The sequence below is a fragment of the Pleurodeles waltl genome, chromosome 9 (genome assembly GCF_031143425.1).
Source record: "Pleurodeles waltl isolate 20211129_DDA chromosome 9, aPleWal1.hap1.20221129, whole genome shotgun sequence".
Lineage (NCBI taxonomy): Eukaryota > Metazoa > Chordata > Amphibia > Caudata > Salamandridae > Pleurodeles > Pleurodeles waltl.
In genome coordinates, this window is record NC_090448.1 from 177,958,320 (window position 1) to 177,983,160 (window position 24,841).

Consider the following 24,841-nt stretch of genomic DNA (forward strand, 5'->3'; position numbering starts at 1 on the left):
CAAAGCGCTCCTTTGGAGCCTGCATGCAGGAGTGAATCCAGCGGGACTTCATGTCCCAGACGTCTGTGAGGCGGCCTTGACAGCCCCTGTTGCCTGTTGCTGCCAGCACTATAAAGTGCTCATTTGGGACCCACAGCATGGGACACACCTGGGTGCTGCCTGGTCAAAGACACGGCCAAAGTGAGCCCGTCTTTGGCCTGTCGAGGCTGGGCTGGGCCCAGCCTCTTTAGTGGTCTTTTTTCCTGCTACTTTGCATCATCTTCTGCGGGTGATTGCCTCATTTTCAACATAGCATGGGTAAGCGCAAGGCCACTGGCGGTGATACAGCTCCCCGCAGATTGACCAGCATAGACAACATGCTCGAGAAAGCTGGGGGCGGTGATTGCCAATGAGATTGCTGTAAGAGAATACAGGATATCTATGGAACAGGAGTGTGGTTCAGCCATAGTGTGCAATAGCTTTAATGTGGCCAGTGGTGCTTTCACTCTCCGCGTTTCCCCAGGTGCACACTTAAAGTGATGGGGAGCATCAAATCTCCAGATGCAAAAATGCCCACAGTAGGCCCACAGTGTCTCTGGATATTCCGGATAATCTGGGTAACCCCCCCCTGTGTTACTAAATCAAGTGAGTATTAGCTCACCCCAAGAACCTGCCATCAAGTGCAAGAGAAACAGCTGCTGTGCGACCCAGCCGAAATTACAATTTTCCTCTGCTAAACCCAGCTAGGGAGCAGGGCTGACAAACATAAGTTGTCAAGCATTGGGAAGCCTTGTAAGAAATTTTCTGTCTTGTTACAAGATCAGATCGGCCCGAGACTGCCTGGTCCACGTAGATTCACGCAATAACACCTTAGGCCAGAACAGTCTACCATACAACACTGCTGCTTATGCATATTATTGCAAATGCCACTCGACCACAGGCGAAATCGGAACTCCAGCAGAATTGGCCTACCGCAATTTTACCCCACCTGTTTCCTCCACAACAGCAAGGCCTAGCTTTTGCCCTACTGCTCACCAGTCTACTGAATATAGGACAGGGGATCCTTGTTCTGGCATTTATTCCCCTACTAAATCAGCAGAAGCGTGTGGCAGAGGGCTAGTGACAAGCACAAACAATAACCGCACTGATTACACCCCTAACATCATCATACTGAGTCTACGCCCGGCAGCTTGCCCCTACGTGTTAGTCCTGGCATTAGTACCTCTCTCAAGGGTAATCAAACTGAGCCTTGGGAACAGCTGTTTAACAGGGTCATCCACTGGCTTGGCACTCACAAAAACTTTGGTATTAAAGAATGACCTGAGATTTTAATGGTTTGTAGAGTTGGCTGGGTAGAGGCTTCAGCAAACAACATAGAGGGAGATTGCATTGTGGTAAATTTAGACATCTAGCCACTGTGAGGAAACTATTAAGCTACAGTGTGGCAGACCAATTTTCCACTACCAATATTGTTTCCTTACCAGTGGGATACTTTTACAAACCGACTCAGCTGCCAATGCCACCCTCCATGCACCAAACCCATTGGCCTGTGTCAGGTTTGGCAGTGTTAGAATGTAACAACAGGTAGACAGCTCTATCTGGCCTTTCTGAAATCAACTGACTGGGGGAGCAGAAGCATTCATGAGTCCCCCCACGGCCACCTCATTGGCATGCATCCCTCATTTGAAAATCCTAAACTGGAAAATTGCAGTCCTCTGCTCAAAGATGTATCTTCCAAAGTGGCAGTCATTGTTAAGGAAGTATAAAATTTGGTGTTGCAGAAAACCTGGGATCTCCAGCCTATTGAGTTTGAGGGGTGCCGGCTACTCCTGTTTGCTCTTGCCATGCATCAGGGGGCCTATCGGTATGGTTGAATCTGTTGACTGGTGGCCATGCCTTGCCTTTGGCTACATCAAGTAGTGATTTCCAAGCTGTGTTGTTCAAGGCGGTTGTAACACTATACTTGTTTAATTTTTATAACAATGGCTTTGATAACATCCTTAATTCTAGGTTCCCTGGCCTGTTTCAGTACATTGGCTCACTTCTGGATAAAGCATCTGGCGAGGGGCCCCAAGTCTATCTGTGCCTCGCTGGAGGTTTTAATGCTAGGCTGTCCCCCAACTCTAAGCCATGGAATGTTGACCATGCCCTTGTAGGGGCTGACCAGAGGGGCTTTCAAACAAATATGGAATCCATTTCATGCGATAACAGATTGGGTCAAAGTATGATGCACTTTATCTTTTTTGTGGGTTTTACAAAAGATTTACTAAATTGTTTTTAATCCCTTTTATGAATTCACAGAATGTTAAGCAATCAGCTCTTAAGTTTTCACAACTTCCTGATTATGAGACTTTTTTTTTATGTTAGTTCCTTTCTGCAAGCCGCTGTGCAGTCCCACAGCTCTATGCATCCAGGATAAATATTTGTTATCTTGCTATCCTGCTTTTTATGAATTTCATCATGGTTTTGTATTGCCTGGTGAGTTTTCCTTAATGATAATTTTGCACTAAAGTAATTACGCGTGTAATTGTGCATTTGTATTGTGTTTTCTGTGCAATTGTATGGTTGCCTTTTCAGCCGAATAAACTTAATTTGAACCTTGAATTAAAGCACAACAATCATTGAATGAAATCTAGTTAAGAACTGAAACAGCGTTCTGAGGACTTAAGAGTGCCCCCCTAAGGAATTATTGGGAAAAATAGTGCAAAATGCTGGCTTAAAATATCTTTATTTGAAGGACATTGATTAAAACTGTATTGAATTTAAGGGTTTGCTTAAAGTAGTTTGTGCGTTCTCAACGAAAGATTTTATTGGAAAATGTGCAGAAAAATAAGCATTAGTAAAAACATGTGGCCGACATCATCTTTGACAATTGCATGGGTATTCAAAAAAGGTTTAAAGGTACAGGAGCAGGTACAACCAACTCCCTCAGACTCTGAGTGAGGCAGAGCAGCACGAGCCTTACTTTGCTCCTGAAGTGTAGGCCTTGTTTGGGCAGCCAGGAGCGGGATACTACGACATCGTTAATATGGAGATTCTGGGAAACATGGACATATCTATTGGCCAGGGTCAAAATTTCTTAGCCTGGCTATTATACGTTTCAGGGACAGCCCCAACGTTTCAGAAGGACTACTATACTTTTGATGGGGGCAGTATCAGAACATCTGTCATCCAGTTCTCATATGGGCTGTTATTCTCAGCTTGGGACAGGCTGCTCTGCTTTTCCTTAATTGCAATTATGCAAGCACTTCTAAGTAGTGCCGAATAATCTAATTGTCAGCACGAAAATTTCTCTTTGACCAAATGTGGACTCCAAATGAGAAAGTAGAATTTAATGCTCAACCATGTCAAAGGCAGAGGGCAGGGTTAGAAGGATCAATGTACAGCTTTGTTTTGATGTATGCACACATTACATTAGCAAAACATTATCTATTGCGGTTCCTGTTTCATGCTCGTTTTGATAGGTGACCATGCAGGAGTAGTTTTGCTAACACTTTATTCACATTAAAAGTGAAGGTCACATTTTTGTGTTCTTTGAGTGCAAGGGATAAATGCAAGCAAGAAACAAAATGCGACCCCTGATTCTCATCTCTTTAATACAGGCAACTCTAACTGGAGTGTAGACGGACTCTCCTTGCCCTGGACCCTTGCGATACTGCCCCTAATGCACCGTTCACACAAACGTCCTTCAAAGAAATGCACATTACAACGTTGCAGGCCTCCTGTAAGTCTCTAGATTGCATTCCAAGCATTTTCCATGGTGAAACACTTAGAACAGAAAGGTAACAATTAAAATAAAGGCATTCTTGACATGTCTCCTGCCACAGTTATTTAGGGAGGCATCGGATTCTTAAGTGGGTGGTCGTGTTGTGCCAGGGGATCCCTGTCCCAGTAGCTGAGGACTCGGATAAGGAATGCTGGCTGAAGATTATTCCCTCCTCCCCCTTACTCATAACTTGGTGTAAGACGAGCCACTAGCAGGAGGGCAGATGGCCAATCAGACTAACCCAACCTTCCTTTCATAAACCATTCACCAGCTGATTGCTTCCACCCAACAGCACATCCACAGGAGTGTTGTCTCAGAGTGGATCAGCAATGTGACACTACAAAGAGCGTCCATGTAGGAACTCACATAACACTCCATGGACGTACAGTCTCGGCACGTACCGACTTCGCCACAAGGCAATATATTCTGCAAGTTACAGAAATTAAATAAATAATAAATAGGCAAATAACAGAAATGTATTTAAACCCAAACACTCTACTTCCAAGGTAACCACTGAAGTTTAAGATTTCACAGCTGTACATTTTACAGTTATGATCTATAAAACTCTAGAATCTAAGACTTTCAGTAGTACCACAGTCATGCCCATGTGCCTTGTTTGTACTACTCGTTGGTAAATGTGCCTGTCTTTGCGTCTCCTTTTTAACCCGAGATAAAAACACACCGCCGGTTCAAACACATAAACATGGTCGCAGTTGTTTTCTGACGATTTCGTTTTTTCTTTTATTCAAGCAGTCACAGCAGCAGCTTGTTATATTGTCTCTCTGTGTTTCTCGTTATACATTAAATTATTGCTATTATAGTTCGCCTGTCAAAGCTGGTGTGGCCTTACCCATGCAATGAGGTAACCAACTGATAAAATACTACAGTAGTCTCTGGAGACGTGACAAATAAGTCATGTTACTTCATTTGGACCAGGGGTAAGCGTGGCATGCCCACATTTTACATGTACTGCATTAATGAATCTTCTTAAGAATATTATCACCTGATATGTGTTTGCCACACATATCAGGTGGCAAATTACGCGATTGGAAGTCCGAGATTTCTTTGACAGTGCCCTTCAAAAGATGCTCACTTAGAGCAGTAGGACTGTAGAAAACGTCTTCAGATGCTGAAAAAACTATGCCAACTCTGTGTTCTTCCCATTGTACTCTTCAGTCCATATTGGATAATATAGAGCATGAAGTGACTTAATTAGAACTGCTTTGTGAAGAGATAAACAGCTGAAAAAACTTATTTTCTGATTGTGTAGCTATAGGAAAGTGGGACATTATGCAATGGAGCTAGTTAGGCTTCAGTATGCAATACCTTCATGTTACCTCAAATGGGTCTTTGGATTCACACTAATAAATCCCTTGCCCAGTCCTAGTATTGTGGCACAGAGCAGTCAGGCTTTACTAGAGGAACATGTGTTGAGCATTTCAGAGTGCTAAAATGGACGATAAGTAATTGACACGACTCAAAAGAAATGCAACACAAATATATAAAAAGGAAGCAGATTTTTATGTAGTTTTAGACACCAAAATGAAGACAATCGGATGAGGACATCCAGAGTTATGGATTTTTAAAGGAAAAATAAATCAGTGCAGTTCACTCTTGCAAAACCTTAACACTGTGGTCAATGGAAAAATGTACCAGTGACAACCAATAACTTGCAGGTCGAGTTTAGTGAAAACCACTGGGTGTTAAGGTGAGGTGGGTCCCAGGACCAGGCTCAAACAGTCAGTTGATTTTTACCTGGCTCGTAGAGCCCATAGGGCCAGGGTGCAGACTAGTCCTGGCTGTTCCTGGTGATGAAGGCTGGAGCCGTGGGTGCTAGATTTTTCACTTAGATGGTGCTGGTGAGGAAGGGGATGCAAATTCTTAAAAACTGGGCCACTGGTGCAATGGGTTGAAAATGATGCAGGATTTCCTCAAGGCACAGTGTTGTACAAAGGCAGGGGTAACGTACTGACCACCAACCAGCCTTGGAAACTGCAAACTCAGCCTTTGGTTACTTTGATATCCTTGAGTCTGGAGGAATGAAGTAGCCACCTGAGACTTGCTGGAGGTCAGACTGCATTTTTCACAATGCACTAGACCATTTATGTTTGGGCAATCTTTTGTGCTCTGGTCCAGGATGAGTCGCAGTCTTTCAGTTACAGGGTGGTTGCGACAGGTACAGTCTTTGGTGCCTTTTCCTTCGGGCAGGTCCTGAGGTTGCAGATTAGGGTTTCTTTTTCATCCTTTGTTGAGCTTCTGGTGCCAGGGAAGCCCCATAAATCCTAGATTCAGGGAAGTTAGAGGTGTGGGTGCTAGTAGCCAATGTGCTGCTATCCCCAGCGGCTAATCTGCCCCTGAGGTGACCACTTCCGGAGGAGTGTAGCACCTTTTCTACAGAGAAGCCTCTTTTCTTTCACTTTTAACAATTGCGGGACACATCCATGGCTGTACAGACCTGGTGCCCACCATAGGGGTGTGGCTATCCTTCTGGGGGTGTACATCTCCTGACTACCTAATTTTTCTGCGTGCCTGGGTTGCAAAGTGCCTAGGGTTTGGGGTTGGCCTTTGAATCCTACTTCTCTTATATTCCACTTCACTAGCCATTCTGTCAGGCAGGGAAGTGGCACCTTCTACCCAGTCAGGCCTTTGTTTCTGCCTCCCGGCAGTGTTCATACCTCCAGGTATTGGTGGCAGAAGTTGCAGTCTGTCAGCCAGGGCACAGGAAAGGCTGGGGCAACCAAGTGGCTAACCTCTTAGATAGACACCTAGGTGCATGTCACATCAAATCTGACATGGGAACAAGTTGGATTTGATGAGACAAATATGACACCTTTCTGTGGGACCATAATGGAGTTGGCAATGCCGGAGTGCCCAGGTGGCAGCCCGTGTTATCCTATGGCCTCCTGAACACTTGTTGCAGCCCTTAATGGAAGAGGCTACAATAGGGATATATACGCTTGCACTTAGATCTCAACACTTTTAATATAATGCATCCTGCCTCCTAAGCTCAGGAGGCCTACCTTAAGGAAGACTTACATTTAATAAAAATAGTGCTGTACCCTTGCCACTCATGGTGAGGGCAAAGTCGAGTTTGGACAGTTTGCACTGCTCCTGCAGTCTGCACAAAATCAGTGCTCCCCTTTCCCCTAACTCCCATTCCCTGGGTACCACTGGTGCCTCTTATCATTCACTTATAAGAGGGTTAAAAGTAAAAACCATCAGCATTGGAGAAATACAACGTGGGGGTGGCCATGCATAAATGGCACTTTCCTGCTTTATTGTCTAGTCTCTAACTAAGATAATTGGGTAGTAAATTCACAACATTTTTATGCATGTTCTAATATTTGAAAGGGAATTCTCATGCAGGCTAGTTCCAGATTGAGGCAAAATAAGTAATTGTCCTCTACCTATTTAAATTATCTATGTGGACTGGCAAATGTACAGCATATTCACTAACATATTAAATCAGAAACTGAAGTGATGACGCATTGTAGGCCAAGTAAGAGGTACACATTTATTGTTAAGAAGAAACGGGAAGAACAGGTCCGATCAGGAAATACACCAGATCTCAACTGACTTCAGGAGACTGCACGTACTAGAACGTGGAATCTCCCTAGGTCAGCATCACGAGCATTCCAGCAAGGAAGCATGACACACTACATATCCCCCTTCTTTTCCTACAACAAGAAAATTAAAACATGAAAGAAAAAAACAAAGAAGAGAAGAAAAAAAATAAAATAAAAGAGGAAATAATTAAACATGAAAATCAGAAACATCAGCTAAGTATCCCAACACGTAATCCTTCAACCAACCAGGAGGCGTCACTTTCCTTTTCCTTTCTACAGAGTCACACTGAAGTGCACACTCAGATGAACTCATATTCCCATTCTCTGACTCGGCAATCAAGTCACTTACATCTTCCTCCTCATTCAAAACACAATCACCAAGAACTTGTGGAGACAGGGCGGCATCGTGACTCGTGACCTCATCTTCCAACCATTCAGCCCGTTCAGCCCTTCCCTTCTCACCTCTCTTACTGTTAGTGTGGACTTCACCCCACCCAGGTCTCTGTCCATTCCTAAGTAAAACAATGCGCTTAAGATTCCACACCTTACCATCACTCAGTTTTATGGCATTATGCAAAACTTCAATAACACGTTCAAGATCAAAGTACTGACTTTCACCCTACTTGACTTTATAAGGTTTCTTTACTCTAACCCAATCACCAACATTGATTTCAACAGGCTTAACATGATGGAGCTTGTCATAATAAGACTTCGATTTCTCAAGAGACCTATCCAAACAATCCCTTACACTCTCCACTAACCAGTGTTGGATGCCTGTCTTAACCAACCAAGCAGGGTTATGTTTGCTTCTCGGGCTTCTTCCCCTCATAATAATGAATTGGCTGAGTCCAGTAGTCACGTTATCAGTAATCCTATACGCCCACACAGCTTTAAAAATGGCAATGTGCCAATCCTTTCCCCCATTCATAGCACCCTGAATTATACCTTTAATGACTCTATTGAACCTTTCTACAGTGCCATTTCCACTGGGATTGTACAGAGATGTGGTTTTATGTTCAAATCCCACCCTCCGAAAATACTTTTTTGCAGAATCCGACATAAACTGTACACCATTATCACTCAGCAATTTAGAAGGAGTACCTTCTGCAAGGAAAACCTTATCCAAAAACTCCAACACGCTTACAGTATCTGCCTTTTCTAAAATACCAATTTCTGGCCATTTGGAGAACAAATCAATGAGAACTATTACAAACTCTTGAGAGCTACCCACCGGACCTAAGAGATCGATGGCGACATATTCCCATGGTTCCCTGGGAACGAACGCTTGCTGCATAGGTTGTCTAAGGTTACAGAAACTCTTGTCAGCAGAAGAACATACATGACAAGTTCTGACAAATCTTTCCACCGATTTGTCAACTCCTGGCCACCAAAACAACTCTTTAACCACGGACTTAGTTCTAACGATGCCAAAATGTCCCTCATGACATAATTCTAAGATTGCTTCCCTTATACCCGATGGAGGAATTATTCTATCACCTCTCCAAAGAACATTGTTTACAACAGTGAGTTCGTTCCTAACCTCCCAAAAACCTCTGCATTGTTCAGGTAACAGATCCTTCTTAGGCCATCCCTCTAAAACATATTTTAAAGCCGACTGTAAATTAGCATCTACCTCCATTTCCTTCCTCCAACTATCTTCATTAAGTGCAGGGCTACCAGAATCGTGTATAAGAGCCACACTCCATTCATACCACGGGTCATCAACACACCTCTCCAACAAATTAGGTAATCTAGAAAGGCAATCCGCCATTACATTACTCTTGCCTGGTACGTACACAATGCGATAAATGTTATCCTTTAAGCGCATAGACAACCTTGAGATTCTAGCCGAAGCCAGTACACTCCCTTCACTTGTAAGAAGTTTAATTAAAGGTTTGTGGTCGCAGCAAATGGTTATGTCTTTTCCCCACACAAATGCTCGGAAATGCTCTAAAGCCCAAGCACAGGCTAAGGCCTCCTTCTCTATAACAGAGTATTTCTCTTCTGGAGGAGATAACGATCTGGAAGCAAAAAGTATAATCTTTTCCTTACCATTACAATCTTTTTGAGACAACACAGCACCTAAGCCTTTATTACTTGCATCCGTGGTAACAAAGGTATCCAACTTAGGGTCAAAACTTTCCAAACATGCAGCCTTGCTTAACTCCCTTTTCACACTCTCAAACATGGTTGCATGCTTCATTCCACATGAATGGAGAGTTCTTTTTGAGCAAAGATCTTAAATTGTAAACCTTACTGGCAAAGTTCGGAATAAATTTGGCACAAAACTCTGCCATGCCCAAAAAAGATCCTACTTCATCCTTAGACACAGGAGGTGACACCCCAATTATAGCATTCACCAAAGAAGCCTTAGGTCTAACACCCTCACCACTTATCTCATGTCCCAAATACTCCACACTCCGCTTTGCAAATTTGCGCTTACTCAGCTCCACTGTCAACCCCTTGTCACCCAACACATCCAATACATGTTCCAACCGCTCATCATGCATGCCCTTATCCTTTCCAAAAATTAAAATGTCGTCTTGGAAGCACATAACTTTGATTTTCCCAAAAAGTTTGTGCATAAAACGTTGAAAAACAGCTGCTGCAGACGCAAGACCGAAGGGCATCCTTTTGTATTGGAAGCATCCAAAGGGTGTGATGAAGGCTGTTAGTCTTTTGGAGTCCTCCAATAAGGAAATCTGATGATACGCAGATGACAAGTCAATGGTAGAAAACCAGCAAGCTCCCTCAAGACTAGAAACCATTTCCGTAATTTTGGGTAGGGGAAACCGATCAATCAAAATGTTATTATTTAAATATCTTAAGTCCACACTTAAACAGATTTTTCCGTTACTACGCCGAGCTATAACTACAGGCGAAAGCCATTCCGAACATTCAATTGGCTCAATCACATCCGCTGAAATTAATTTGTCCAGCTCCTTGGAAACTTCTTCTCTGATCATAATTGGTACAGCTCTGACTTTATGAATATTTGGTACAGCTTCCCTCTTTAATATAATTTTATGGTTGAAACCGGTCAGTTTCCCCAAGCACTTATTAAAAACTTTTGGAAATTTAGTTTCCATCAAGGAGGTCAAAGAGCAGTCTTCGTTCACCATTAAAACCTTTTCTTTACCATTTGGATCCAGAATCATCTGCAACTGTCCTTGATCCTTCCAACCTAGAACAGACGGCCCTTTTTTGGCCACATATAATTTACCTCTTGCGCTCCTGTTCTTGAATGAGAATACCAACCACCTAAAACCTAACAGGTTTATTTTTTCTCCTGTATAACTTTCTGGTCGAATGTCCGGCGGAGCAAGCTGCTTGCCAATTTTATCCACAAAAGACTTATTCCACACATCCTCATTCACGATTGTGAATGGTGAACCAGAGTCAGCAGACATTGTAACAGGTACTCCACCAATTTCCATGTTACATATGGGTTTTTCCTTAGTGTTAACCTCCATTATATTAAGGATGAAATTCTTATCCTCATCCATCCCTCTGGGATCCGTTTCCTCCGTGTCACATTTTACAAAATGTTCACCTTCATATATACACTTAACTATTTTCTTTTTAGTTTTACAGACTTTTGGAAAATGACCCACCACTCCACATTTGTTACACTTCAATTTTAACGCTTGACACGACTTGGAGTGAGCTAAGTGGTCTTTGTTATCACATCTGTAACATCTTCTTTCAGTTTCCACGTTCTGTAAGGTTTTTCCAGGTTTGCGATTGGTCACCTTACAAACGCCATCCTCATTTTTTCCAGTAGATTTTAATTCGGACAAACATCTTTCAGAGATCTCTGATTTCCTTACTATGGCTAAAATTACTTCCAGAGGAGAATCGCCATTTATCCGAAGTCTTTCTTGAATAGATTGATTGCTGCAATGCATGACAACTTGATCTCTAATAAGTTTGTCATGAATTGTCCCAAATTTACAGTCAAGGGCCAGTTTCTTTAAGTCTGCAACGTAATCATCCACCATCTCATTTTTTTCTTGTTTCCTTTGGAAAAACGTATGGCGGACAATTCCCATACTGACTTTCGGAGCAAAATACTTGTCGAGATCAAGCATCGCAGCATTAAAAGCACAAATATCGCAACTTACAGGGTTTTTGGACATTTTAATATATGTTTTCAGACCCATAGGACCCAAAGAATGCAAAATAATCCTCTTTTTCTGTTCTGCAGACATCTTGTTATCTACGTCGATAGCGCCTAAATAATTTAGAAAATAGTCCTTCCATTCTTGCCATTTAATGGGTGGAGGATTACCCATGGCCCAAAATACTTGTGGAGGAACAATTGTAAAGCTGGCTTGTGCCATATCCGAGGCAAATTATAAGGAACACAAGGTGTGAGTTTATAATACCAATTAACTAGAGATTTGTTCTTCCCTTCCCAGACCTGTTAAAAATTTATAGATGAAAACCTTCTTAATAGGAGAACAATGTACTTATATTTCTTCCTTTTTCACAGTAGGAGAACAATGTACTTGTATTTCTTCCTTCTTCACAGTAGGAGAACTTCCTTTTTCACAATAGGAGAATAGGAGAACAATGTACTTCTTTTTTTTTGTTTTAGCAATAAAGTCCAACTTCTTACTTTATTTCTTTTCTTCTTCTTATTATTATTATATATTTTTTTTAATAAAGTCCAAAAATATCACGCCTCCGTGCTCCGCATATCCTTTTTCCTCTTTTTATTATTTTGTTTCGAAGAGCTAGCGTCTCCGTCTCCTGGGAGACGCTAGCGAACGCTGCGTCAGTCTCCTTAGCGTGTTTGTTGCTAAGGAGACGCACAGCGGAAGCGCCGAAAGCTTTCCTGGGGGAATGATGCCCAGGAAACGCACGCGCTGCGTCCATTGCTAAGAGATGCTTGCGCTGCGCTCGCACTCCGCTCGCGCCCCACTCCAACGGCCGGGCAGTCTTGAAAAAAAACCGGAGGCAAAAAAACAAAATACAAGAAAAAGGAAAACAAGTATATTTACAGCAATATCCCACAGCGGCAGTCAGGAGGCAGGACACGGCGAGGCAGCAACGCGAGAAAAAGGACAACAAGAAAACGATCCGTAGGAACTGGACCAAACAACGAAGGTTCGATGAAGCCGGCTTCCTCGTCGCCAAATTGAAGTGATGACGCGTTGTAGGCCAAGTAAGAGGTACACATTTATTGTTAAGAAGAAACTGGAAGAACAGGTCCGATCAGGGAATACACCCGAGCTCAACTGACTTCAGGAGACTGCACGAACTAGAACGTGGAATCTCCCTAGGTCAGCATCACGAGCATTCCAGCAAGGAAGCATGACACACTACAGAAACCTAGGCAGTAAAATGATGCTGAACAGGTTTGATGGAGAAGAAAGGTACATTCTTTACAATTGTTTAAAGTAATCTTACCAGACTAAGGGCCTTATTTACAGTGTGGCAGATTGGATACTCTGTCAAAAAGTAGCAGATATTCCGTCCATCGTACAGCAAGTGCCATAGACTCAAATGGACTTGAAATGCATCAAACAGACAGGACATCTGCCATATTCGTGGTGGAGTATCTTGTTCGCCAGTTTTTAATTAAGGTCCTAAATCTATTACAGTATCATGTAATAGCACGATCACCTGGGTATTTTAATGAGAGAAGCAGGAGAGAAAAGTAGTTGCATGTGATCATGTCCTGTGCTTATTACATTCAGGTCTTTTTACTTCTTCAGTGCTCACTTTTTATGACGAAAGTAGAGTGGTTTGTGATGTAAGACAGTTTGCTTACACCGAGGCCCTAAATGTTTCCTTAATGTTTTCCAGTGTTATTCAGAAATCTGATTGTCATAAGGTGTAGCTGGGAAAAACATACATCAGATACATTTCTTAACCAGGTGTTGCTGTTTAACAGAGCTTAGTTTGTTAAAGAAATAATCCTATGAGCCCACCCCGGGTACTGCCAAATGCCAGTATTGCCAAACACCAAAGCTGATTACTCTTTATCACGCCTCATGCCTCTCACAAAAAAACATCCAGCATTTTCATCTCATAAACTCACATTCTTCTTTCTCCCTTGGTCATTGTTTCCCTCTCTTTCGCTTCTACCTCTCCTACCTTTCTCTCTCTTGCTCTCAGACGATGTTTGATGTTGATGTCACCAAAAATAAGTGATGGCAGGCCTCCTATGCAAACACTAACACTAATTAAGCAGTTTGTCAATGGCTACTGTGTTTTTGTTAAGATCATCTGTTAAGCAGGATTTAGGGAGAATTTGGTTTGTGGGTAAATGTTTTCGACTGACTTTGCCCACTGCTCAGTGATGTTTAGTACAGTGCAAGTTTATGTGCATGCTTCCTGTAGGTCAACAACAGGCACACGAGAATCCATATTCAATAAGGCAGCTGATTTACAGCAACTGTGTCACTAAGCCTTTGCAAAGGGACTGTTAGCAATGAAATGCAAAGTGCCCACTTCATTAATATTAATTTGGTTGGAATACGATTGGCACCTTATTAGTCACATTAATGATTCCTTGTAACCTTTGTCCCTTAACGGGATGGATAAGAAATTACAACAAGCACTGGCAAAGCAATTAGATAGTACCTTTATAATTCATGTGCCAAGCTGAAGCAGTGTAAATGAAAAAAACGCAATGCTGGTCTTAAGTTATTTGAAAACTGTACATTGAATTCAATATTTCCAATCTCTACAAATGGCCTGCTTTATTTTTCAGGTAATTTTGTCTCAGGAAACTCTGTAAGTGTAAGAATGTAAAGGGCAATGCTTGCCACGGCCTAACTTACTTTCTCTTTTGCTCAGACGTGAGACATGACCCAGGCATTTGCACTTCTACAGCAACCCAACATATTTATGGGCCTCCCGGAGAAGAGACAGATCCATTTCCATCATACTATGATCACTTTCTCCCTCAAATGCCATCTGTGCGAGTTTAGCAGCCAGTCCCTTCCCTACTGACAGAAATGCCTTTGTGTGCATTCATGCTATGTGTGAAATGCAGGAGATAAATCAAAAACAACCTTTAAAGTCTGCTGTTTAGTTGTACCCCAGAAAAAACATACCTGTGTTTTTTCTGACAAATCTGAGAGGGGTTTGGAGCAACACTGAGAGCTTCCATGTATTTGTTGAAGGTGCGGGCATTGCACACGCATGACAGACAGAAAACACATGCACTCCTATGGAGTGCTGAAAAAAGAAACATAGTTCCCTCAATGCGAGGAAGGCACAAGCCATCCAACCAAAATTATGATATAGAGGCTATGCTTCAGGGGAGGGACAAAATGGGAAGAAGAAGGAAAGCTATCAAATAAAAAGCAAGCAAATGAGAGTGACAAGAAATCAGAGCAATGGTGAGCAGTGGCTAGGTTGTAAGTCCACTATAAGATTTTGGTATAGTCCAGAAGAAGTTTTTTTAGAGCAAAAAGCTGTCTTCAGACAAGACCTAAAAGTGGCACAATATGAATGAGACATCAGGGAGACTATGCAGTGGCCCTAACTACTGCTTACCCCTCCCAATGCCTGCACTCTGTACACAGAGAGTCTAAACTCACACAGAGTTCCAGCTCCTCATCCCTGTCCATGCTCACACTATGTGTGTGCTAGTCAGCTGAGTGTGTGATAATGCAGTATCTTGTGCTAAACTGCCATGCTGTCACACATAGAATGGACTGCACAGTGGTCTGATGGACGAGGACTTATCCACACTGAGCTTCCTGCCCAGTCCATCTGAAACATATTCCTTTCTTTCAATACACATAGGGTGTCTTGTTTAGATGCACCTGGATTCTGCATGTCCTCAGTAAGTTTAGGGGGAGAAGGAGAAAGACATGTCCTCATACAGGCCCATACTAGACCGTTGCTGAGAACACTGTGGAAACAAGCATGAGTATGTGGCTTTCGCATCTCATTCCAGGGGAAACAGGCATGTCTGGCATGAGGGTGTGCTTTATATATACAGGTCAAAATGTAGCGATCAGAATTTGGCATTTGTATGAATTACACATTGGTGCCAGGCACACTTCCACTTAACAGGCATGTCTGGCATGAGTGTGTGCTTTTTGTACAGGTCAAAATGTAGAGATCAGAATTTGGCATTTGTATGAATTACACATTGGTGCCACGCACACTTCCACTTGCCGAATAGCTAAAGCTAAGAATGTCTTAAAACTTGAGCAAACTGGACCCTGCCCACCTACACAGCGTTTCACTGCCCCCTTGATAATGTGGCCATGTTAGTGTGCAGTCAGAACATCTTCGCTTTTGTAAGAGATGCACAACGTTGATTCTTTGTGTATGGCAAGATGGTCCTACCGACTGAGCAAGCTCTGATCTTCCAAGAAAGCTTGCTCTCATTTGCCTTTAATGTTTGTGTTCAGTTTCTGTGTGTGCGGGAGATGCCTGCATTTCAGTCTTGTCACTGCCAGTCCTGCGTGGAAACCATGTACTGTTTATGTCCATGCATTGCACGTTCTGCATATTACAAGTCCGGCACAGCTGCTCCATGCGTTCCTTCTTATCACACTGGTGTGAGAGAGGCTTGTACAACTCTACCAAAAACTACATGCAACGTTTTTAGTGAGGATATATGCAAAAACCTTTATAGATGATATCCTGTTCAGTCTTCAACCTGACTCTAATGTTGCAAGTTGTGGTTGCTAGACATACTAACTACCCGTTACAACTACTGGAAATGTGTTAACAGTCATCAGCTTTTCGTTTACAAAGGAGTTGCCCAGTTGTTATAAGCCTTGGCCTGCAAGGGCTGTCTAAAGCGAAGGACAGCTCTGCTGTAAGGTGTTCTAATCTGTAGAATCGCTGAACGTTTGCTCTACTGGCAGTGGCATGAGCCTGTAAAATGTGTGTATAGATGTGTGTATGATTACCATACTATCAAGTGTTTGAGCCTTTAAGGTTTCTGTAGCATGAGGGTTAACTGCTCTGCCACAGCAGGGAGCCTGTAAAGTACTTTTAAACTGGCGATTACTTTTCTAGCAGACAAAAGAGCCATAATATGTTGAAACTGAACACATAAGGCTGGAAGATCTGTGAAGCTTGGAACTTAGCTCTGCTGTCCCTGCACGATGTCCATTACCTGAAGGCCAGCTCTAAGGCATGAGCCAAGAAGACCTCTGCTGCCTGTGGTATTTCTCCCTGCGCGTGTGATATATGATGCTTTTTGGCATAATGTTTAGGTTGGACAATTTGTTAGTTCTATGCCATTGTCTATGTCCGACAATTTTTTACTTGTTAAATGCCATTATGAATTTGAGCCCTTTCTGGACGCAAAGTTATCTCCATTTGCTCGTGCCCTTTTTATTAGGTTTAGGATCGGGTCTCTCCCTCTGTGCTGTTTTACGTATAAATGGTCCAGCTCAAATAATAGATCTAAACACTGCCCGATGGGTTGTAAAAGTGAAGAAACTGTTTCTCATGTTTTCTTCCACTGTCAAGCGTATCATAAACAAAGAGCACTTTGGCTCATTCCGCTTTGCAAACAATTAGGGGTTAGATCCCGTCTCCACGCTGAGAGAATTTAAAAATGCGACCCGTCCATCCAGATAGCTCTACCAGTGGCAAGATTTCTTGAGTCAATCTGGCGGTTGAGATTAGCAGTTTTAAGGAACAAAACTGTGTAGTTACTGTTTAGTTTTACCTATGTATATTTACTTAATGCCGGATGTATGATTGTAGTCTTTGTTGTATAGGACATAGACTTTGGTTCGGTTTATTATGGATTATTTATAGATCTATGGAACTGATCCCTCATTTTATGTCGTGAGAATTTTAAAATGAGATTCATCCACCCAGATAGTTTTATTAATGGTTAAAAAAAATTGTATTATTCTGACATTCGAGATTAGCAATTTTAAGGAGTAAGATTGGGAATTAATTTTTAGATTTAATTATGTATATTTATCAAATTGGATGTGTGATTGCTCCTCAGGATATAGACATTGGTGTATTATATTTTTAACTAGTGCTGCTTTATGGAACTAGTTTCCTTATTGAGTACAGCCTTTCAATATATTAAGCGATGTTTATCTGACTGTTTATTTTGTTGTTGTTTGTTTTTAACTTGTTTTGTCCTTTTTAACTGTGTTTTTATTTTACTTTTTTAGTACCCCCCGGCTTTTAAGAAGCTCTCTTTCTCTTTGTTGTGTATTGTACTTTAATGTTTTTTTTTTTACTTACCGAAATAAAGTTATATGATGATGATGATGATATATGTGTAACTGGTATGGGTGCTTTATGTACTGCTGCATTGGGCACATTAAATAAGTAACCCGAGGGTAATACATAACCTGCATCTGTTCTAGTGCCACGAGCAACGCACTCGCATCCTGAGCACTTACTAACCTGATGTTAGTGCTACTGGTGTTGGATGGCTGTTTAACTTTGCTTCCAGCGGGACGATGCATCAAATAGGCTCTGCTTATCCAGTGACACTAATATGTGTTCCTGGTGTGCACCCACTGTTCTATTAGGAGCATAATTTTCTGAAACGCACACAGATTACTCACTGAAGTGGTCCTCCAGGGTGCAGTGGTAGAGAGGAAAACTGGTCTATTTAATTAGTTCTCCTTTTAGAACTGGCTGTACATTTTCGCTACTATATTTATGTAATGTAAAATAAACGTTTGGATTCACTTTCCCCAAAATTATATTAATGGAAAACCCCTCGAAATGTGCATGTGCATGTAACAGGTTTCGCTTGGTCACCACGCTTACTCACTTGATTCAGGCAGGGGCTGCGAAAAAGTTTTCGACGAGGGCTGGTTATGCTGCCCTGCAGCCACCTCCCATACCATTTTACAAAACCCCTTAATAACCTGTGAAGCTTGGGAAGATCCTCAGCGAGGCCTGGGATGTTTTTGAAGAGGGTATATAATGCGACAGTGAACCTGATGGTCTTGTTAATTCACCTATTCTCGCCACCTCGTGTACTTTTTAGCCTTGATTATTGGGCCTATTTTTCATACATTTCCTTTAGGTGTACCAGGTACTGCCCCAGATACAGCTGTAGACACAAAGCCTCTCACATAGTTGATAATGAAGCCATCCCTTATAGTCACCCCCCTTTGTTTTAGTGAAATCTATCAGGCTACTGCACTCAAAGATTTTGCAACACCTGTCCTTTTGAGTTCATCACTTCGAACTAGGGTGTCACTGTAGTTTTACTGACAAAACTTAGGTCCTGTATTCCACTCAGAACAACAATCCACTGGCACCTCTGAGAGGGGTAGCTGTAGGTTCTAGGACCACCAGGCTGTACCAATGTCTGCTAGAAGGCTAGGTCACCCCCATGTCCAGCATCTAGAACACCTCTTTTATGCAGGCCTTCACCATCTCTGCAGTCAATATCTCTTGCATTTGACAGGCATGCTGTCACAGGTATCAAAGAGCATCATTTAGTTTGTCTAGGCTCCAAGGAATTTAAATCACCTGTATGCGGGGTCTCTGTTGCTGTCCTGTGTGGTTGGAAGAGAGGGCTACTACCTCAAATGAGCCACCTTTCTACTGGTGGTGCGCAAGGCTCTTGAGAGGTTAACACTATCTCCAACCACTCAACCCGCGTAGAGTCTCCAGCAGCAAGCAACCAAGTAAGCTAATGCAGTCCTTACGGTGTAAAACTAATACCATCCTCTGTCCCAGAACCTTTCACGCTGTGGAGAGCATCTCCTGAACGTTCTTGTCTACAAACGCTAGCTTCACCTTATTTCCTCCTCAATTATTTCCATAGGATTCCCAAACCACCTGAATGGGGCTGGTACACTGACTTCTTTAGAGAACCACACTGACAGTCCTTTGGCAAATATATTCAAATATTTCCTGAAATGGTGGCTGGGTCTTTGCAACCATACAGCAAACTCCGACAAAGGCTTGTCAGACTAAATGTCAAGGAAAGACAACACAAATCATGCTCAAAACCACTAATTTCACTTTTTGGTTAGTCACGAACACTTTGCAACAAATTTCCACACATATCTCTGGTCAAAGGGGTAACTGCTGCAATGCGTGTGCTAAAATGCACAATGTGTTGTAGAAATCGCAGGCTGGGCTCTGTTGTGGGGACTGGCTCCGAGGCAACTGGTCCTGAGGTACTAGGCCTCGACTGGAAAAGCGCGCACCCAAATGATTCACAAGCCTGGCCAGAGGATGTGCATGTTACATTTCCGGAGCAACTTGCTGTTTCGGGCCAGCCACTGTAGCTCACAACAAGCTCTACAGCGGTAAAGAATCACTGGTGAACATTATTGCGTTTTTGGCTAAATAGGCTATAAACAAAACAAATTAGTGAATTACGCGTATTTCCTAACTGAATATGTGCAACGTACTCATTCCCAATCTAGTCTGTGTGTGAATTGCACATAATGGTTTTGTAAAACTGATGCAGGTTCGCACCTCTAGTGAGGACCGTTCATACCATGCTTAAACACAGCAAACTACTCAGATATGTTAATGAATCAATAAAGCCTTAGTAAAATCCAACAATGCACAGCTGTAAGATACATGTATTTTATTTTTTTAGCATTTTGCGTCTCTACTGTTCTTTTGGTGTTGTAATAAAGTACCACATAGAAGAGAATACATTTCAGTCAATATCTGTATGTTTTACCAGGACAAGTACAAATTAATGATTTTGAATTAAAGTTGTACTGACTTTGATAAGGAAAAGAATGCTTAGACAAATACGTTCCTGCTGTTATAAAAAGACTGCAAAATATTACAGATCACGGATGCCCCCAATTGCTTGCTATCTATCTAGCTATCTAGCTATCTATCTAATCTGCCTTTTCTCTGTTTTGAGATTGTAGTTCTTTTGTGGGTCTTTAACGATGTGTAGATCACCTTGTCGAATCTGTTCTTTTTCAATCCTTACTTATTCTATGCCTTAGACTGGTGGCATGCTCACACACGTTTCAGACTCATTAACTGATTTGTAAAAGTGAGAATGAAGACCTGTTATTAATAAAACAACCGAAAAAAGTAGATTGCATGTAATGTTGCAAATGAGGTTGGCCTACATAAACACATTTATTTTCTTTAAGGAGTTCTGCATTTGCTAATTGTGTTTTCCTTCTCTTCTGCCTCTTTTACAGATTAGTAAACAACAACTTCAGACCGTCAAGGACCGTTTCCAAGCCTTCATCAACGGAGAGACACAGATTGTAGCGGATGAAGCTTTTATGAATGCTGTCCAAAGTTATTGCGAGGTAAGATTTTACAATATGTCTGTCAAAACAAGCATTGGTAATGCCAGTATGCCTGGCTTTAAAGGATTTTTGCATTGTAATGTGAAACATTACAAGTGAACAGCCTGGGAATTGATATGTATTTGTGTGAAAACAAAGAACTGTGGAATAATACTGGTGTACATAACAATTACATTGTCAAACCTGACCTAAAAATCCTTTTAGGTTAATGACTGCACTCCTCCCATGTCTGCACATGACAGAGAAAAAAAACATGAATTATCTGGTTATCTCAAACACTTTCATAGCATTTCAAAGTCATGTGTGTTACAAGAAAGTTTATACTGATGCTGATTAGAGGCTAACCCAGTGACAATATCCTGATCTTCAACAGTGAAACCTCAAGGCTAGTATGAGACCCACGCATGAACTTTGTTTATTGACTTTCTCGCTGAAAGTTGGGGCAAATTTAACAACATATTTAGGTATCTCTTAATAATGTAAGGATTTAAACAGAAGTTGAAACAGCACCAGAAATATATTCACTGAGAGCATTAATTAGCCTTACCTTGTGCTCTAGTTTTTAAAGCAGTGAGAAGCTGTTGAATGCTTCATCAGGTATTTGGGATCATATGAGAAATGGTGGATACCATTTCACTTGCAGAAAAAGAAGAAAGCATGACAGAAAAATACCTCGATCTAAGCTTTCCATTAATGGAGAAAGTAATTTCCATTATCTAATCTTAAAGAAAGTACATCATATTTTATAAGAGGCGAGTTTCGGAGAAAAACATGCTTGACCATCTCATTGACAAACAGCAAAATCAAGCCCCTTATTTGGTGCTTAGTTCAAACTATCCTTACTCACATTATGTCTGCAGAGACAACAAAACCGATGCAACAGCTCCTTTTCATTCACCATCATCATCATGACATATCTATATAGCAAACAAAATCCTTAGGCTGCAACCTCTGTGATAAGAGATGCAGTATACCAGATCACTCAAAAGGTTGAATCTTCAGTGCTTTCCAAAATAGTAGTATCATATTTATCTGTCTAAATCTATCCAGCAGTGTCTTCAAAGATTATTGGCATGCACTGGGAAGGATGTGACACCCATCTTTATTCTATTATATTTGGAGGGGTTAGCAATTTGTTATCCTCAAATCTCAGAGAGGGCAATACAAGGTGGAATGTCTTACATAATCTGGGGTAGTGCCAAGAAGTGGTTTCTATATTAAATGATGTATTTCAACTGGAACATTTGGGCTTTGACTACAAGCAGAAATGTGAGTTGTCTTGGATAGATTGATGAGTCTTGTTACCACATAATTTTGTAACACCTGTAGCTTATGAATGGTATCTTTAGATGTTCATACCAGTAGTGCATTACCATAATCAGGTTTATATCTTGAGACAGCACTAATAATATTGTGACTTGTTTCGTGCAAAATAAGTACCTTCCATAATGTCCTTGAGTAGAAATTAGATGATCCAATGATGGTATTTATCTGAACAATTAAATGATCATCACTACTAAGGTTCTCAAATTAACCTCTACTTGTATATCAAACTTATCAATATGAACATTTGATTTAAATGACTCTTGTTGCCAGCAGGCTAGTACCCACAATCAAAACTGCATTTTTTTTTAAGGATTCAGGCTCAGCCAGATTGATTAACCTATTTTGTAACAATGCAAAATGTATCAGAGACTTTTGTAACAATGAAAAATGTATCAGAGACTTTTTAACAAGCACTGGGTTGTTAGAAAGGTAAAACACTAATGTGGTGTTGCCAGCATTATTTGAAACTGAGCCCAACATTTCTTAACATTTATATGAGAGAGTGTTTAGGCACAAGACTTGCAGTATACTACAATGTACAGTGACTGTGTTTGCTAAATAATGTCCAACTACAACTCTGGCATTCTGGTCAGATAGAAAAGACTGCACCTAATTAAGCACCAGCCCTCACACCAGCTCCACCTGCTTCATGATACGTATTAGAACTAGGTGGTCAATGCTTTTGAAGGCAGCAGGCAAATCCATCAGCATGACTACAGTGATATTCCCAGAATCTACAACAATCGGAATGGATAACTGAACATTAATCAGTGCTGTCATTTGCCCCTGTGTGGACTAAACCCTGACAGCTCAGTGTTCAGATACGCATCATTCTTTTTTATGATCTTGTAGCTGCATAGTAACAGCTTCTTGTCTAACTTGCATTAACCATGATTTAGTGGTTATTGGGCTGTAAGAAGTGGGATCCTCTAATTTCTTAAGTTTTGGGCCAGCCCAAGACTCCTTTAGATTGATTAGTATCACCCGTTGTCAGTATCTGGCATACCTGGCCATCGGTTCTGTGTAAGACATAGCTCGGGGCTTATCCTTGCCGCTCTCTCTATTCTTCTTTCCAACTCTGGAAGGTTGGTTGGTACAGATTGGGGCAACAACTGAGTAAGATGGGCTTCTAGGTTGAAGGAGAGAAACCTGTGGGGTATTCATAAAGACATGTTGTTGGAAATGGCCCTTTTTACAGGATTATCCCCAAACCTTTCGCCGCTGACCTCCTGATTTTGACAGTGTGCTGCATTTCGTTCATCTGTCTTTAAGAATCTGGACACCTTACCACTGCTGACCAGTGCTAAAGTGCATGTGCTTTCTGTCTAAATTGTATTGGTAATTGGTTTATCCATGATTGACATATTTTATTTACTAGTAAGTTCCTAGTTTAGTGCACAAGGTATAACCAGGGCCTGTAAATCAGGTGCTATTAGTGGGCCTGAAACATTGATTGTGCCACTGGGTGCCTGTGTGGGTAGTTTTACACTGCCAATTCGACCTGGCAAGTGCACCCACTTGCCATGCCCAAACCTTCCCTTTCACTCCATGGTCATCCCTAAGGTAGGCCCAAGGCAGCCCCATGGACAGGGTGCAGAGTATTTAAAATGTAGTACATGTACTGTTGTGTTTTCCATGTCCTGATAGTGAAATACCGCTAAATTTGATTTTCACTATTGCATGGCCTTTCCCTCCAATAGGTTAACCTTGGGATTGGCGTGAAATATCTTTCAAGTGTAATTTCCCTTTAGGAGCAGACAAAGATGTGGAGTTTCGGGTCTCTAAACTCACAATTTAAAAATACATCTTTTGGTGAAGTTGTTTTTTAAATTGTAAGTTTTTAGAAGTTGCCACTTTTAGAAAGTGGGTATTTTCTTGCTTAACCATTCGGTGCCTCTGCCTGGCTGTGGAATACACATCTGGGTCAGGATGACAGTTGGGATGTTTGTCAATTCACTGTAAACAGTCACACAAAGGGAGCTGAGGGGTGCCCTGGAATTCCTGATGGGACTTCTTTAGCTACCGTGGCAGGAGGAGCTGACACTTGCGCATGAATACGGCTGTGCCTGTCCTTACATAAAGCAGTCTCCAACTCTCTGGAGTGTGTCTGGGGCCAGGGTCTTGTCATTGCAAAGACTATTCTTTGAAGTTTGCCTGCTTCAAAGGCAGAAATGGGTGTAAGTACTGGACCTCTGACCCCTCAAAGTTAGAATCCTTCTGGACGGAGGACATTCTGCCAGGGAGAAGTGCTAGATGCTGTAGGGGGACTGCCATTCTTCCTGTTGTTTTGCTGTGCTTGTCTGCTGCTTGCTGGTTCTGTCCTGGGAGTGAAAGGGCTGGACTTTGCTTTCTACATCCTGTTTTCAAAGGTTCTTCAAGGACTTTGACTGAGCTTGCCTCCTTTTAAGAAGTCTCAGGGACATCAAAGACTTCATCTGCCAGCACCTGGGTTCTCTTGCTGAGAGTGGTGAGAGTCCTGACTTGCCAAGTGATGCCAAATCCAGTTCCCGAGCCCTTGGGAGTGAGTTCTCATGTAACAAGCACATCAACTCCAGAGCAACTTCAGAACCGGTGCCACTGTCTGACTCCATGTTGCTGCCTGTACTGGAGCCGTGGTCCCTGCTGAGTGCAACAACTGCGACCGACACTGCAGACCCAATGCTGACGCAGTGCCTCTGAAGTCTCACCACAGCTTGCATCTGTAGTGCTGTGTGACTGATGTCCTAGACACCCGACTCTGCCGTAACACCTGTGGCCCAGTGATGTGAATGCGGCACCACAAAGTCAATGCCTCATGTCTTGACCTGCTGGAGTTATCAACTCCACCTTGTTGTAAGTAACTGATGCCTCGTCACCCATGCTGCATCACCTCCCCTGCAACCATGAGGAACTGCCACCCTACTCCCATACCTAGCAGTAAGGAATCAATGCCTCACTCCCCAGTAGCAGTAAGGAGCCAACACCTCACCGGATCCAGTGAG

The 24,841-nt window shown here is 42.1% G+C and overlaps 1 protein-coding gene across 13 annotated transcripts in view; it reads left to right on the forward strand.

Annotated features, from left to right (window-relative positions):
• CADPS (calcium dependent secretion activator) overlaps window positions 1-24,841 on the forward strand; it is a 1,450,780-nt gene that overhangs the window by 278,780 nt on the left and 1,147,159 nt on the right. For all 13 annotated transcript variants that reach the window (XM_069206526.1, XM_069206531.1, XM_069206527.1 and 10 more), the window contains exon 2: window positions 20,421-20,534. In XM_069206526.1, coding sequence (XP_069062627.1) covers window positions 20,421-20,534 — 114 coding nt within the window. The remainder of the gene's footprint in view (window positions 1-20,420; window positions 20,535-24,841) is intronic.